Raw genomic sequence first — 17031 nt, 5'->3', positions numbered from 1 at the left:
TTTGATTTTGTAAAATTATTGAAACTTTAAGTTTGATTTTTTAACATGCAAACTAGAATTTCAATCATAAAAGTAATACAAACGTTTGTGTGTAATGTACTAAGGAACATTCATGTGAATTTTCAAGGTAATAGCATCATATCTGTAATTTGTATGACATTTTATACATCTGAAAATGCAAAACTGAGAAAATAGCATTTATCTAAAGTCATGCATATTTTTTAATATTGTCAGTTGATTTACTCATTAGAGCTGTCCTGCAGCATAAGTCACACTCTCCGTCTCCGTTTTTCAGCTTCTTTCTTCATTTTTGTGACGTTAGCCTTCCGTCGAGTTGATTTTTCTTCTCAGAGGACGAGCGCTGTATTTCATACTTACTGCGAGCATCAGCCTAAAGACTGATTTTTCTGTCAAATGAGAGACTGAAGTTCTTTTGATATCCGACTTCAAGTCTATTGTTGCGCTCCATCCCTTATTGAACTCTGCCACAGCACTGCATGCACCAATTTCAAGTTTCTTTCTTGATACAAAATTTCCTTTGGACACTTCCCCAGTTGCTAGAATGTAGACTTTCGTTCCGATTCTGCGTGGCACCACGGACACATCGGGATTACTTCATCAGAGGCCAGCCTCTGATACACAGGCATAATCTTACACACTAACGGCTCAGAATGTTCGACCGACATCTTATCATGACTCTGAGGTACCATACCTTCTGCTATGCTTTTGTTATAGAAGCACCAATCATCTAAGCCTTGGGGGTATTTCTTATGTTGGGGCTTACTGTTGGTGGATATGTAATAGTAGAGTGTGGCAGAGATAGCATTTTTCATGTTTGCAATATTAAGTGTGATTTGTACAATATAACTCCTGTAATGGCTGGTAAGCTTGATAATTGTAGCATTAGTAAGACCACCTGAACGGCCACCTAACTGCACACTCTTTCCCAAGTTTGTAGCATCTGTCTCAAACCTTTTCCCATTCTCTTAGAAATGTGGTTTACACACTCCTCCTTCAGTACTGTGTTGGTTCCATACACCACATTTCAAAATGATGTGATGAAAAACGCATAAATGCGTCTGCAGGATAATGTTCGGCGAGAGTCGAAGAGGAAGGGGCCTTTAAATGGCTGTTCAGCAGGCATTTAAATGTCCCGCTGTGCTTTTATAAATGGCGGAACGTGGAAAATTATATCGCTAATTTATCCGCAATGGTCAGGGGTAGAGCATTATTTGAAAATCGAAAAATCGAAATATTTGATAAATTATGCCTAAAACTCAGTCCCAGTGCCCCTTAAGTATTTTTAGAACGACTTGAAAATGATGCAGTACGTCTTAGCCGTATTCTAAATACTACAATTCCTATAAAACGACTGACTGAAATTAGGTTAGAGGAATATGAACGTGCTATAAAATGTTGTATTTGTGAAGGTGAATTTTCAGAAAACGACCCTTAATTTGCAATCATGACCATTTAACTGGCTTGTACAGATGTCCAGCGCATAAAGCTGTAATCTTAAGTACAGAGTTCCTAAATCCATTCCTGTAATTCTACATAACTCATCTGGCTATTGTTATTAGAAAATTTGGAGCTTCCGATGAAAAAATTGAACTAATCCCTCTAAACAAAGAGCGGTATATTGCATTTTAAAAATGCGTAAAAGTAGATGAGAAGTGTACTGTAAAATTGGGATTTCTTGACTCGTTTCGCTTTATGGCGAAGAGCCTTGATAAACTTTCAAATAATTTTCACCTGAACAATTTACAGAAATTGGACTATTTGTACTGAAGAAAACCAGTTATAATTTAATTCGACGTAAAGATTTATTCTGTTATGAATATGTAGACTGCTTAGAACGTCTCGAAGGACGCTCTTTACCATTAAAACAATCACTTTACAGCTCGCTGAATTCAACTGCAATTAGCGATGAAGACTATCCACTTGCACAACGTCTCTAAGAGCATATCCACTTACATTTAAAGACTGATGTACTTTTGTTAGCTGATGTTCATGAAAAAATTCGCTGTGTTTGCAAGAAAACATACAGCCTTGACCCATTCCAGTATTTTACAGCGCCTGTGTTAAGTTGAGATGTCATGTTAAAATACACACAAGTGAATTTCGAACTGCTTTCAGATATTGATATGGTCCACATAATAAAATAATCTAATCTCAGTATATTGTTTGTCTTGATGTTAACAACTAGTATGTGTGGGCAATGAGTCAGCATGTCCCATTAAATAGCTTCCATTGGCTACCGTAGTGCGAAATTGACGATTTGCCGCTGCACACTCTAAGCGATGAAGCTATTAAGGGTATATACTTGAAGTCAACTTACATTATCCTAAAGACTTACACACTTCTCATAATGACTTACCGTTCTGCCCTGAAAATATGAAGTCTCCGTACATCACATCAACAACAAACATGCTAATCGCCAATTTGTATGATAAATTGAAGTGTGTCATTCATTATCGGAATTTAAAACAGTGTATCGCGTGCTAGAATTTCATCAGACAACTTGGTTAAAACCATCTATCGATCTCAATTATGATTTAAGAACAAATGCAGTTAAACAGTTTGAGAAAGATTTTGTAAGCTCATGAATAACAGTGTGTATGGTAAGATTATAGAAAATGTTTGCAAACTCGCAAATGTCAAACTGATTACAAACTGGGAAAATATTCGGAATAAGTATGGTGCTAACAATTTAATAAGAAAACCTATTTGCCATAGCTGTACTATTATATATGAAAATTTAGTCATTATAGTGACCAATCGTATTAGAGTCAAGTACAACAAACCTACCTACGTTGGCCTTGCTGTACTTGAATTATCTAAATCACTGTTGTGTGAATTCCATTATGATTATATGATGAAGTACGCTGATAATATAAAATTACACTTCACAGATACCGATTTATTTAATTATCAAACCAAAACTGATTATTATTACAATTATTTAAATCCAGACTTAGGTATGTTTGTTACTAGTAACTATCCTCAAAATAATGCTTATAATCTACCACCGGTCAACAAAACTCTTCTATGTAAGACGAATATGCTGGGAATATCTTAGATTCATTTGTAGGTACTAAATCTAAATCTCATTGCGTTAAGCCTTTGAATAAATAAAGGTATACAGTTTAAAAGGTATTAAAAAGGAGGTAGTTCAGAAAGAGTTAAGTTTAAAAATTACGAGAATTGTATACATAATAATCCACACATTTTACGTAAGCAAATTACTGTTATTAAAAGTAAGAAGCATCATTTGTACACCCATTTAATTAACAAAGTAGCACTTAAGAAGGAAGATTGTAAAAGGTTTGTAATTCCAAATTCTACCAACACTCTAGACTGGGGGCATATTAGTATTGATGGGTACTACTTCACATAAGGCAGTTCATCTAAATATGCGTGTGTGAATAATCTTTGTAAATATTAAGCTAGATCTATGTACTTTGTAGTAAACGCTAATTGTAAGCCGCATTACTTTGCAGATGATTGTATGTATCTTCGTATGTATTACATAATTATTTAATTAAACTGTATACAGTGACTTAGCAAATGTCATGGGTTAGTCACCTAACAGCGTGTGGGGCCTCCTCTGGCCCTACGAACTGCAGCGAGACGCCATGGAAGTGAGTCGACAAGTCCCTGGTAGTCCTCTGGACGCAGCTGACACCAAATCGTTTGCAGAGCGGCCGCCAATGCTAGTCTGTTCGTGGGTGTAGGATCCATGGCACGGAGCCTGCTTTCTAGGACATCCCAGATATGCTCGATGGGGTTCATATCGCGGCTCCTGGGTGGCCATGGCAGTCGTTGTACCTCCGCTGCATGTTCCTGGAACCATTCCCGGGTGACTTGGGAGCGATGTTGCGGCGCGTTATCATCTTGAAACACCGCAGAACCGTCTGGGCGCTGGAAGGCCAAAAATGGGTGGAGATGGTCTCCGAGCAGCTCAACATACCACATACCATTCAAAGTCTCTTCCAGAACAACTAGGGGCCCATTCCCTACCAGAAAAATGCACCCCAGGCCATAACAGAGACACCAGCGCCCTGGACCACACCTTCGAGGCAAGCGGGATCCATCGCTTCATGTGGCCTGCGCCATACACGGTGCCTCGTATTGGCATCGTGCACTTGAAATCGTGATTCGTCCGACCATATCACGTTACGCCATTGTCCATTGTCCATCCCTGGTGACTGGCGACAAATGCGCGTCGTTGTGCCCGATGACGTTGGGTTAACAGTGGCACCCGTGTGCCGCGTCCGGTCCCATACCCCATAGAACCAATGTTCCTACGAATTGTCCACTGGGAGACGTGTCTAGCACGGCCTGTGTTGAATTGAGCCGTGATTTGTTGGACGGTTGCCCGTCTGTCACTATTGACAATCCGTCATCGAGGGTGACTGGACGGCCAGTCGTTCGTCTGTTGTGGACGGTGACACCCGCATTCAGCCATTCACGATACACCCTGGACACGGTTGATCGTGTGAAGCCGAATTCTCGCACCAGTTCCAAAATCGCACTTCCCATCCGTCGGGCACCAATCACGATACCCCGTTCGAACGGTGTCAGCTCACGGCGATGTTCCATGTTACACCTGTCACATGCAAAGCCACTGCTCACAAGGTCTCCTATACAACTGCCGCTGGCACAGAGGGTGTGTGCTGCGCAGGCAACACACCTGCACATCATTGCTCCGCTATCCCATGGCATTTGCTCCGTCAGTGTATGTAGTACAAAAGATCCGTGAAGATATTAAGCTAGAGCTATCATACTCTGTAGCAAACGCTTTTTAAAGCTGTATCTCAGTTGTTATAATATATATATGATAAACTATAACATTATTAATTTATATCTTTGTTCCAATAAGCCTATCCCTTTAATCACCTCTCCTATTACATCAATCTCATTTCTACTTTATCAACGAACATACAAGCAGCTATCCAGAAAACATTTTTCACTGTGCTACAGGTAAATATTATTCCACGCAGACGTTTTAAAATATTAGCCAGGCATCAAATCCATGTTTGTAAGTTTAAGCTGGCACTCTTATTCATAATCATGTTGGCAGTTAGGTTAAGCTAGCAATCTTGGGCATCAAAGTTGAGTCTGTAACTCCCTTGTAAGGTTAAGCCTAGAATCGATTCCAGGGACTGTGAGGTTAAGCTTGGAGTCGAATCTATCCCTGTTACGTTACGCTTGTACAGGAGACAGACAAACGCTAGTAAGTCTATGAAGAGGAGGCGGAGGAGGATGAAGTAAATTAGAAAAAGCGGTACAGGAGGAATCCCTCTGCAGTCTCCCACCTTCGAGTCCCAAAGATGCTTTCCAATGTTACGAGGTTCAGCTTGAGGTCCAATCCGTACCTGTTAGTTAAAGCTTATACTTAGGAGGAGGAGATAGTCATACGTCCATAAGTCCATGAGGACGAGGAGGAGGAGTAAGAGAAGGAATGACTCCGCAGTAGCTCAGCTTCGAGAGCCAAAGATGCTTCCCGATGTTACGAGGTTAAGCTTGGAGTCGAAACCGTACCAGTTACGTTAAGCTTGCTCTAGGAAGAGAAAGAGGATGAGGAGGAATTACTCCGCAGTCGTTTAGCTTCGAGCCTCAAAGATGCTTCCCCATATTACGCTCCTATGAATAAAGCATATGTATTATACCTTACACAATCTCCCTAGTACCGTGCCGCCATCTTGTGCCAAGATCAGCTCCAAGTCCCCTGACGGTGCCTTTCAACCTGACGCCCCTATGGATAATGTATATGTATTATTCCTTACACCATCTCCCTAGTCCCATGTGTAGCCGCCATCTTCTTTCTAAGTTTAGCTTCCACCAATCTCAGCATCAAACACCCTAAAGTTACCCTGGACCATGTCTCATATTGTCTGGTTATTTTATGCCTAGGATTGAATCTCCAACCTGAGTCTGTAAGCTCATGTAAATTTAAGCATGGCGTCAAATGCGTGCCTGTTAGGTTAAGCTTGCACTCTTGTCCATAATCATGCCGGCAGTTACGTCAAGCTGGCATTCTTGGGTATCAAGCTTGGGTCTTTAAAGCTAACGCCCTTAAGCCTAGTATCGGATCCAGGGCCCGTGAGGTTAAGCTTGAAGTCGAATACATACCTGTTGGGTTAAGCTAGCACACTTGACCATAATCACGTTGGCAGTTGGGTCCACCTTGCACTTTTTGGAATCAAACTTGGGTCTTTATGGTTAACTCCCTGGGGTCGAACCATGGTTCTTTGCGGTTAATCCTGAACACCGCCCTTGTAAGGTCATGTGAGGTTAAGCACGCTCTCACTGTCAGCACATTCCAGGCGATGGAGGCCTCTCCCTGGGGGCCTGCGGTGGTGGTGGTATCAGAAACAACCAAAAGTATCCTACTGCTGTTCAATTTATTTGTAATTTAGCCATTAATATTTCGCATAAATCGGCCTAAACTCTGAATAAGGGCTTAATTAATTGAGTTTAACACGAGAAAGTCACCGCCAGACGGTCCCCGCACACAAAATGTAAGACAAACATATAATTCCCTCGACGAGGATCTGGCGTACATGCCGGCTTAATCACGGGTAAATCATAGATGAAACACTTCACAATGCCAAATAGATTACACCTCACACAAGCAAACTGTCACAGTACCTCTGTAATCAAGGTGATAGGTAATTAAGTAATTGCAATCGACGTAACAGAGTACTGATCAAGAACACTTTACCTCCTCCACAAGGCCGGCTAGTAGCTCTATTGTGTTTGGAGATATGTCACCTCGAATCAAGAATTCATCCAAATTGGTCTTGGGAACTGGCGCAGGATATCTCTTGATAAAATAGACTGATTTGCTCTTGATGATGGCGGGAAAACCCAGAGCCAGGCAAATATCGACGGTACTGTATTGAAGAACGAGAAGTACCTGCAAGAAACAATCAAGCTATGTAATTCAGCGTGGAGAATATTCTGTCTATTTTCTGATTCGAAAAATGTAGGGAATTACAAGTCACAAATATGGTGAACAGTGTTGCTAGCGTCGTACATGGGGAAGTAACATAGGATGAGGAAAACGTCCGCTCTGGAGGCATGTGAGAGACGCTACATAATACAAAACATTTACTTGTAGTAACAGGAAAGAACAAGACTTTGGTAGATACGGTAGGTTAGCAATGAAAGACTCGACATAGCATATGTTATGATTACATTGTGAGTGATTGTGAAATTACAAACTATTCACTTCATGTCCGTATCGATATGAAAACCTAAGAATTAAATCATTATTTAGCCACCTAATCGATACGTATATTTCCCTTTGACAGTTTTATAAAATCATTAATAGTAGATGTTTCGACCGCTTCGCAGCCTTCATCAGCTACTTTAACGTATGCTTCGGTATAAATAAGGTGAAAATATGCACAATATGTTCTCGTATTAGCTATGATATCATCTAATATGAGAACATATATTGCGCGTACATTTACCTTATTAATACCCAAGCATACGTGAATGTACCTGATAATGACCCCGAAGCAGTCGAAACATATATTACTAACGATTTTATAAAATTTCCAAAGGCAAAGAAAGTTATCGATTGGGTGGCTAAATAATTATTTGATTCGTTGATTAGGAAATATCATAGATTGTGGTCTTTGTTGAGATATATTATCCATAGTGAAACCGTACAGTGTCCTGTGCAGCTCATTGACAGCATCTGCATCTTTCCGACCCATGAAAATCACTTCGGAAATCGCGTTTTTTGTGGCGTGTTGGGCAAAAGGAACATCCCCGCGACTCGATCGGTGTGTGGTCAGAACCGGACCAGCGAAAGATAGCCCGATAAACAACGGAAAGTAAGGCTGAAGCCAAGCCCCCGCAAAAAAGCGCTCTCAAATGTAAGACAGAGTAGGATATACGACGACGCAACGAACAGTCTAATACGCCCATATGAGCGGCCTATTTTACAGGGTCCATCACTAACAGAAGGAACTTCCTGTTTTACCTTATGTTTCACATGTGCCAACGTCGAATTTTGGCGCCCACAATTATGTGATATTTTGATCCAGACATAGGGAAAATATGTGCGGCACATCAATGAATAGAGCTGACAGAAGGAATACATGAAATACATGGATTACTTTGTTCATGGCGCGAATTGAGGTCACCAGATGTCCAGTTGTAATGGATTGCTAACACGTGTGAATATAGTGCGTCTCCCAAGCGATAATTGCGCCCAAAATTATCTCCTCCCTTTAAGGGACGCGAGTGCGCTAATTCATGGCGAGAGCCTGATTACTTATGAACTGCCGATTGGAATGTCTTGAACTCAGTTATTAACGCAATTTATTTTTTTAATTAAGCGTGAAGGTGACTCCCACCCCAGTTGACAATATAAGGCCGGCTCTGGTCCTCGCTGAGCACAGTCTATTGACCACTTACAAAGACGAAGATACAGTGCCGGTCGCGACCGTAAACTTTATGACAAGGGAACGCACTTTTTGAACTGTGTGTTAGGAACTCCAACCATAGCAAATCCAGCCCAGGCAAGTGTCTCAGTGCTGTGCGTAATTAATTGAGTAGGCCACGAGAAAAAAGTGTATTAATGAATGACGGTGTTTGGCTATTAAAAATGCCGGCATAAATTATTATTATCCGTGGAAGGAAAAACGACCAACAAACAGCTGAGTTGATGTAATTTTACTTCTTAGCAGGATAAAGTTAACCGGAGTGATGTAATGTAGGATTTCCATTTGTTAATATATAAATGCTGTAAATAACGCATGTCCTAATATGGAATTTGAGTTTTCTTTTGTCATGTTAACGTAAAATTAAAAGAGCTAACTCTTCGAACGAACCTTTCCTTCTGATGAGTCGTTCGTGAGGGGTTGTTCTAGTGTTAGCAATTAGCGTGTGAGTGACGAATGAGGGATACCATGTCCAAGAAGTTGCTGGGGAGCTCACGGCTCATACATACTAATAAGGCATGAACATCAAGAGTGAAGAGTTCTCACTGAAAGAGATACAAAATCGTGTTATACAGGTAAATTATGTTAGGGACAATGTACAAATTTCCCTTGAATGTTGATTTTTAACAGAATATGTCCGGAGTGTTCGTTTTTTGCGAAATCAACGTGAAGTGCTGTGGTACCGGGTGCTTGAAAGAGTGGTCGGAATGTTGAAAGTGAGCGAATAGAAATATGAAGGATTGAAATGAATAATGGTAGCCCCATACCCGAGGAACTGGGACAAGCGGTATGAAAAGTAATGAGAATGCCGAACTCCAAAAAGAGTCTGCGATGATATATGAAATGAGGAATTAGGATGTTATATTGCCTCATGGTAATCGACGTGAAGAATAAGAGAATGGAGAGCAAATTAATAGTATTTCTTGGAATCTCTGCGGTGATATGAAATAAATAAGTGAATAAATGAGCATTCTCCTGGCATGACAAAGGAACATTTCTTTCTTTTTTTTGCGTTCCGGTCCCCCTTTGCGCAAACTGCTAAGTTATGAATTTGAAAGCTATGGACACTGGAATTTCACACTGTGCTTCCTTTAAATAGTTCGCTTCAAGAACACTTGTGTTAAATGATAATAAGTATAATGATAATTTAGATGGTATTTAATATATATAAATTCCCCGCCCCAGGTACAGGTGTACAAGGCAACGGATACCTAAGGATTTTCAGAAATGTATCTCTCAACCAATTGGAGCCCGGCTCGAACCCAGGCCAGAAAGATCCGTCATGCGCAAACTTGCATTAAGCTTTCGCTGGGGCAGAAGAAGTGATATCCGCGTTTTTCTTACGGGAATGGTCCCATTTGTACATAAATTGTCCATATAACCTTATTAAGGGTACTGTTTTATTTATTTGCGTTCAAACAGAACCTATTGAACCCGACAGGGGCATGATCCAAGGACCTTGGGTTGATATCGATCTCAGTAATTACGCACGCAATGCTATTAAAGGGAAAGAACGCTGAAAATGATTAATATTCATATCATTAATAGAGGTCATACCGAAACTAATTAATATTCATACCATTGAGATAGATAAATTGTGTATTTTAAAATTATTTTATGAGATTTCTTTGTCTGCGACTTATTGCGCAGTATTATCCTTTGTGTAGCGGGGGCCCCGCAGATGAAGCCAAGCCAACTTAGACCCGGGAGGGGTTATGAATGGGGATTCCCTGTGACATCACTCGAGAGAAGACATCCCTCCTCAAGGCTCACAGAATGAGGGGAAACTAACTTTTTCGAAACGGAATATAGGAGCCATCTTGGAATCGGACTGGCCAACTTAATTACCGACGAGGTAGAAAATTAATAAAACTCGAATTAGGGGCTCATCTCCCGATTTAAAAGGGATGAATGCTACTGGGACATTTATTTAGAGTGTTTAATGTCCTCTTCCGTGATAACTTTCAGCAGGAGAAAGAATACTGTGTTGTTTCTGCGTGGAAAGGTACTGGGGCCATCTGGTTAGTGTCATGACAGCTCCTCGAGACCGGGACTTCACCCCGTGTGGTGGGGGAAGCAGAACATATTTTAATTAATTTAAAGAGATTCACCGAAGGATAATTGAGTGGTTATGTCTCAATCGCACCAACTAGATACTGGTCACCGACCAATCGCACTATTTTACCTCGAGTACGCCGGGAATAGGCGATACGCAAATTAGTGGAAGGGGTATCGCTCCCTAGTAAAAACTACTGCAGAAAGGAAGAAGCGTCAGTCGGGATTTGTGGCTTACAGGCGGCGAAGCTACGTGTTGTCGAGCTTCCAGTGATCTTTTGTTTGAGTGAATTTCAATTTAATTTACAAGTGAAATCGCGTACTGTGCGTAAATATTGCAGAGATTGGATAGACGTGATGCTAGGGTCTAAACTTTAAAGATCAGAGACGTGTCGCGAACATTAAATATAATTTGTAATAATATTATTATTATTATTACTACGGCGCTACTGTGTCGAGTAGTGACAAAGGTACGCGGAATCCGATACTGAATCGCGGATTGCGGAGTGAGGTCCGGTATCGTGGCTGGACGTTCACACCGAATGTAACTAAATAAATCTTGGAATAAATAGTGACGTGTTGTGTGCCTCAGGAATATTGCCAGCGGTTTCGTCAACCTAGAACAATGGACTCCCAGTTGGAAAGAAGAATGGTGCCTCCAGTAACTGCTGTGGTGCTTATGGGTCAACACTAAACCCACAATGGACTCCCTGAGCTGACAACGGGTCATCGAGATGGAGATGAGTATAAATCATAATTAATATGACGTAATCAGATTGGGCGGGGAACAGTTATCATTACCTGACGCTATAATGTTAAAGATTGTAACTTCAGTAATGTAGATGTGCTACCATGATACACGTAGCTTCTATTTACTTTATTTAATTAGTAACACGTCTGAGCAATCAATTGTAAATAAAGGGGTAACACGATAAGTTTGCATGCAGTAGTAGATTGACTTAATCATTTTATTTGGGAAAACTTGTAATTATTGATGCGTCAGGAGACTAATTTTTAGTAATTCAGAGTAATTCAAGTTAGGTTGTAGTTAGTCCAGCGATGATATTGCATGGCTGGTAAATAGTGTAATTTTATTCCGTGAGCACCCAGAGCTACGAGATATGACTTCGGAACTGACATCCCAGGCCTCCACTGATATATATTTAGATAGGAAATGTACAATTTTAATTGGCAGGCTTATCACCATTTAAGTGCAAATTGAGGAATATTTAATTCATAATTGTATTACCGTGTGACGATTTTATCAGAAATCACAATTTAGATATGGATTAATTACACCGTCATTACGAGGAAGTTAATTATGATCACGCAGTATGGTCTAATTTCCAGGTAAGTCGTGTAGGGAGATGGTGTAATGATGAACCCAATAATAATAATAATAATAATAATGATAATAATAAATTGTAGTTATGGTAATCAAACAAGTATTGGTATCATAGGAACCGATGTCGCGTCGCGGGATCATGATATTGTAAATGAATGTGTGTGTTGGATTGAAGTGAAGTATTAAGAGCCGATGTAATTTTGTTTAAGGAACGATGAGGCTCAGTTGATTAGTGAACGATCCCCGAGATGGGGTGTTTTGTTAAGAAAGGGCGTTATGCCTGTGAAGGCCGAGGCCAATGACCACCCGCCGTGTGGGGGCTGTGGGCAGTTGACCTACTGAGGAGAAGTGTCGGTTTTTTGTGTATTCTCGTCCGCTCGTGTAAGAGGGAGCCTTGAGTTGAAGTGAATGAGGGCGAAAGAATCGCTTAATAATGAAATATTCAACACGCCAGACTGATGTAGTCGCTAATAAATGACACGGCGATTGTTACCAGTACTTGTTAGTTTACTGCCATTACACACTTGAGTATAACGTAGTTTAGGGTTTTCAGAGTCCCACTTCCATCCCAACGGGTGTCAGTTCAGTTCCCGACAGCGGCATTGGTACCCCAATGCTCAACCGAAGGCTGGATGTCTCACGTGTTTACTGTATATAATTTGTGTTCTTTAAGGGTTTATGTATCTTGTTGTGATTATAATTGAGTTACCGATGGTGTTGACCATCGGGGTGGTGAATTTTTTACAAGTGAGGGTCGGTTCAAACCCGGGCGTTTGTTCCACATTTTTATGAGTTCCTTCGTGGTACTTCGTTGGGGAATAGCTGTGTGTTTAGTATAGGGATTGCTCAGATTCGTTGCATGCATGTTAATCCTATTGGTCAATGATATCACATAGCCTCAGTGTCTATGATAAGTGTTTTCCCGTTCGAATCTCGTCATAATGGATCGCTCTGCGATAGATAATACTCGGATCCATCACAAACGACTGAAAGTCGATAACAAACAACAACAATTGATAATAATCCATGTAATTCATTTGTATATAAATGCGTCATTACCATCATCATCATTAAGGCCTAATAAACCACGTGTATTAATCTAATCTTTAACCCGAATGTGTTCTCATTGTAATTAGGTATGACCCGTCTCCTACCCTGTATGCCCTTAAGCTTAGTCGAGTTAAGCGCCCATTTGTTTTATTCCAACCCGTTAACGCCCTGTAGACATCATGCCGGAGCCATTAGGTGTAGGGACGGGCACATACTTAAGATGGCGCATCCAAAGTGGGGCGAGATAAAAGGGCGTAAGTGAACTGTGGGGGCTCGATATGTCCGTAAATAAGGGCTACCCAGATTTAGGAAATTTAGCGCCATATAGAATGACATCCAATGTCTGGATATATAAATACGGCCCAAGGTGGGACATATTCTACGGTTTAGTAGGCGTATTTTGATGTTTAATAGGCGCATAATTATCCCACCTATTGCATACCATTAATGCAAAGATAGGGGCGTGTTGTGTTGTGTATTAGGCAAGGCATACTTGTGCGGCTTCCAGGAGTGGGCACGATTATTTTGGTAACCCATGTCTGCTTCTGACATTTCCACGCGAGGCCCAGTTCATTATAGTTGAATAAGTGATACCTTGATGTCAATATTAAATCGTTTTATGAATGAGAACACAGTCATGGTCCAATGATATGGGCAGAGCCATGACATTCGCGTAAGCAGGGGCGTATCCAAAATTTAAGGGGATTAGTTCGAATCCCGGGAAACAATGAAATGAATTTCCCATAAGTGAGGTTTGAAGTGAATAGTGGCTTTCTCTTAGTGCATATCTATTCACGGATATTAGCCAGTGGTGCGTGTTTCGTCACCAAACAACCTGCTATTAGGAAATATATTTTACGTTAGTATAACCGAGGATGAGAAGAGGTAACCTCACGCCTACTTTTCTTTTTCGAGTGGCAGTAGGTTGATTTCATGGGTTCAGTTTGAGATTCTGATGACTTTGTGTGTTTGAAGGACCTCAATGCTGAGGGCATGGGTTGATTTACTGGCACTATACCACATGTGTTGGTATTTAAAATCGAGCCCGATTTTAGAATTACAGGTCAACCGGCAACTGTATTAACTGAATTTGAGGGCTAATATTATAATCATTTTCGGAAATTTCCCGTTGCCTTCTTATATAAATTTCATGAACCTTAATGATGTTAGGCGGTTAGGCAGCTTCAATGATAGCCGTCTTTGAGGCTTAATTTGCAATGATGATTAAAGTAAAATTTTCCTTTTGAAGCTGGAAGAACGTAAAGTTTGGATAGAGGAATCTTTTCCTTTAAAATAAATAATAATTATATATTGTTGTGGTTTGTTGACGCCGACGTTAGCGAGGGGGGTCCTGTCACCTCAAAAGGATAGCGACATGGATAGTGAAGCCATGCGGGCTTTGATGGAGGAGATTAGGGAGATGAAGAGTAGCGTGAAGGACGATATTAAGACACTTGAAAATAAGATGGAGAATAGGATGGAAGATAACAGTGCGCAGATTAGGGAAATGAAGGACGGTATGAAGGACGATTTAAAGGCGAATCGGGAGGAAATGAAGGACGATATTAAGACGCTTGAAAATGAATGCAAACAGGGGCGTGCAGAGGTCAGAGAACGACTAGAGAACTTTGACGGTAAATTAACACATTTTGAGGTTAAATTGGAAGAAAACCGAACCGAGACTAGTAAGATGATTGAGGAGAAATGCAGTAGTTTAATGAACAAAATTCAGGAGGTTCAACAACAATGCGAAAAGGGGGCTAAGGAACTAAGCGATAAAATAGACGCAGTTTCTCAGCTGAATGCCGTTGTTGAAATAAAGGTCGAGGGAATAGTTGAGCGGCTTGGTCAGGTTGAGGCCGGTATCGAGAGAGACATAACTCGCGTGAATGGCGAAATCGTGGATGTAAATGAGAAAATCGATCGGCTGAATGGTGAGATGAAACAGGTCAGGTCCAAAGCGAATGACCGCGACACGAAGATCGAAGAGATAGTGGAGCAGGTCAAGGACAACCAGATAAATATCAGGATCGTTGAAGAAAGGACGGAGAAAGCCTTGGCGGTAATTGAGGCCCTAGACGAAAAGATTACGTCAGTATCGCAAGCAGCGCAGTCCGATACGAAACTAGCTTTTGCCAGGTTACGGAAGGAAGTGTCAGGACAAATAGTAGGAGAGACTGCTAAACAGATCCACGAATGGAGCGAAGAGAAAGGCTCGAAAATGATGGTGAAATTGGAGATCCACGAAGAACAAATTAACGCGCTTCGCGAAGAAATAGAGGGAATGAAGAAATTAGACATCCGGGAGGAACCACATTTCAAAATGGAGAATATGGAAGACGAGATGACAGCTGAGGACGGAGAAGAAAGGAAGAGATCATCAGGTCGATACAAGAGACGACAACGCAACAAGCAGCACCGAATTAAGTATGGATGGCTTACCAGTGAAAGAGGGACATGTTTAAGAAGAAGACGTCGTGATACAAGAGGTTCGAAGCTACAGCAGGTGAACTGGAGAGACGAGATGAGAGATGAACGAGTCCTGAAACCCAAACGCTACGTAGAGCAATTGATACGTAAACGAGGAAGCAAGGAGAAGGGCCAGCCCTTGGCAATATTACAAGTAACAAGAAGAAGTGGAAGTCTTGAGTTCGTAGCACGTGGGGACTCAAGACGGAAGAACCTGAAGGAAATTGACGAGACTACAGAGGATCCAGGAGGATGTTCTGTGGCTTAATGAAGGCAGACCTAACTTATCGACGGTCATCCTATGTGTGTAAATATTTGTAAATATTATCATCCAGGCGCAGCAGATGAATTACATTAATTACCCGAACGTGACAAGAACTTAGAAGACGTGGACAACGCTGAAGAACTTGGGGCAACGGATGAAGAAGAGGATGAGGACGACGGAGAAGAAGATCGACGTGACGTGTCAGATGAAGAGTCGGGACCAAATGAGGAAGCCGAAGAAGTCAATTATTTGGAGAATTTGTTTCCACAGAGAGATCTTGGGGATGAAGAATGTCCAGAATGTCAGTACCTGGAGAACTACAGAGAAGCATTGCGTCAGATAGCATATTATTTGGAAAGAGAGAACCAGGAACTTCGCCAGAAAGCAAAGGTTTGGAAACAGTTATGAATCGATATTGCCAATTGAATATTTAGCGACGAAATGTGTCCAGTGCCTGTACCCATTTCTTCTCGGGGAGAGGGGAATATGAACCCGACAGGGGCATGATCCAAGGACCTTGGGTTGATATCGATCTCAGTAATTACGCACGCAATGCTATTAAAGGGAAAGAACGCTGAAAATGATTAATATTCATATCATTAATAGAGGTCATACCGAAACTAATTAATATTCATACCATTGAGATAGATAAATTGTGTATTTTAAAATTATTTTATGAGATTTCTTTGTCTGCGACTTATTGCGCAGTATTATCCTTTGTGTAGCGGGGGCCCCGCAGATGAAGCCAAGCCAACTTAGACCCGGGAGGGGTTATGAATGGGGATTCCCTGTGACATCACTCGAGAGAAGACATCCCTCCTCAAGGCTCACAGAATGAGGGGAAACTAACTTTTTCGAAACGGAATATAGGAGCCATCTTGGAATCGGACTGGCCAACTTAATTACCGACGAGGTAGAAAATTAATAAAACTCGAATTAGGGGCTCATCTCCCGATTTAAAAGGGATGAATGCTACTGGGACATTTATTTAGAGTGTTTAATGTCCTCTTCCGTGATAACTTTCAGCAGGAGAAAGAATACTGTGTTGTTTCTGCGTGGAAAGGTACTGGGGCCATCTGGTTAGTGTCATGACAGCTCCTCGAGACCGGGACTTCACCCCGTGTGGTGGGGGAAGCAGAACATATTTTAATTAATTTAAAGAGATTCACCGAAGGATAATTGAGTGGTTATGTCTCAATCGCACCAACTAGATACTGGTCACCGACCAATCGCACTATTTTACCTCGAGTACGCCGGGAATAGGCGATACGCAAATTAGTGGAAGGGGTATCGCTCCCTAGTAAAAACTACTGCAGAAAGGAAGAAGCGTCAGTCGGGATTTGTGGCTTACAGGCGGCGAAGCTACGTGTTGTCGAGCTTCCAGT

At 41.3% G+C, this 17031-nt stretch overlaps 1 protein-coding gene across 1 annotated transcript in view; it reads right to left on the bottom strand.

Annotated features, from left to right (window-relative positions):
* The window catches only part of LOC136863901 (dynein beta chain, ciliary-like), a 5220903-nt gene that overhangs the window by 5064993 nt on the left and 138879 nt on the right, over nucleotides 1-17031 (bottom strand). The window contains exon 3 of the mRNA XM_068226514.1: nucleotides 6728-6922. Within this exon, the coding sequence (XP_068082615.1) occupies nucleotides 6728-6922 (195 nt within the window). The remainder of the gene's footprint in view (nucleotides 1-6727; nucleotides 6923-17031) is intronic.

The sequence above is a fragment of the Anabrus simplex genome, chromosome 2, assembly GCF_040414725.1.
Source record: "Anabrus simplex isolate iqAnaSimp1 chromosome 2, ASM4041472v1, whole genome shotgun sequence".
Classification (NCBI taxonomy): Eukaryota; Metazoa; Arthropoda; class Insecta; order Orthoptera; family Tettigoniidae; genus Anabrus; species Anabrus simplex.
Note: the sequence above shows the minus strand (reverse complement) of the source record. Positions and strands in the feature narration are given on the sequence as shown.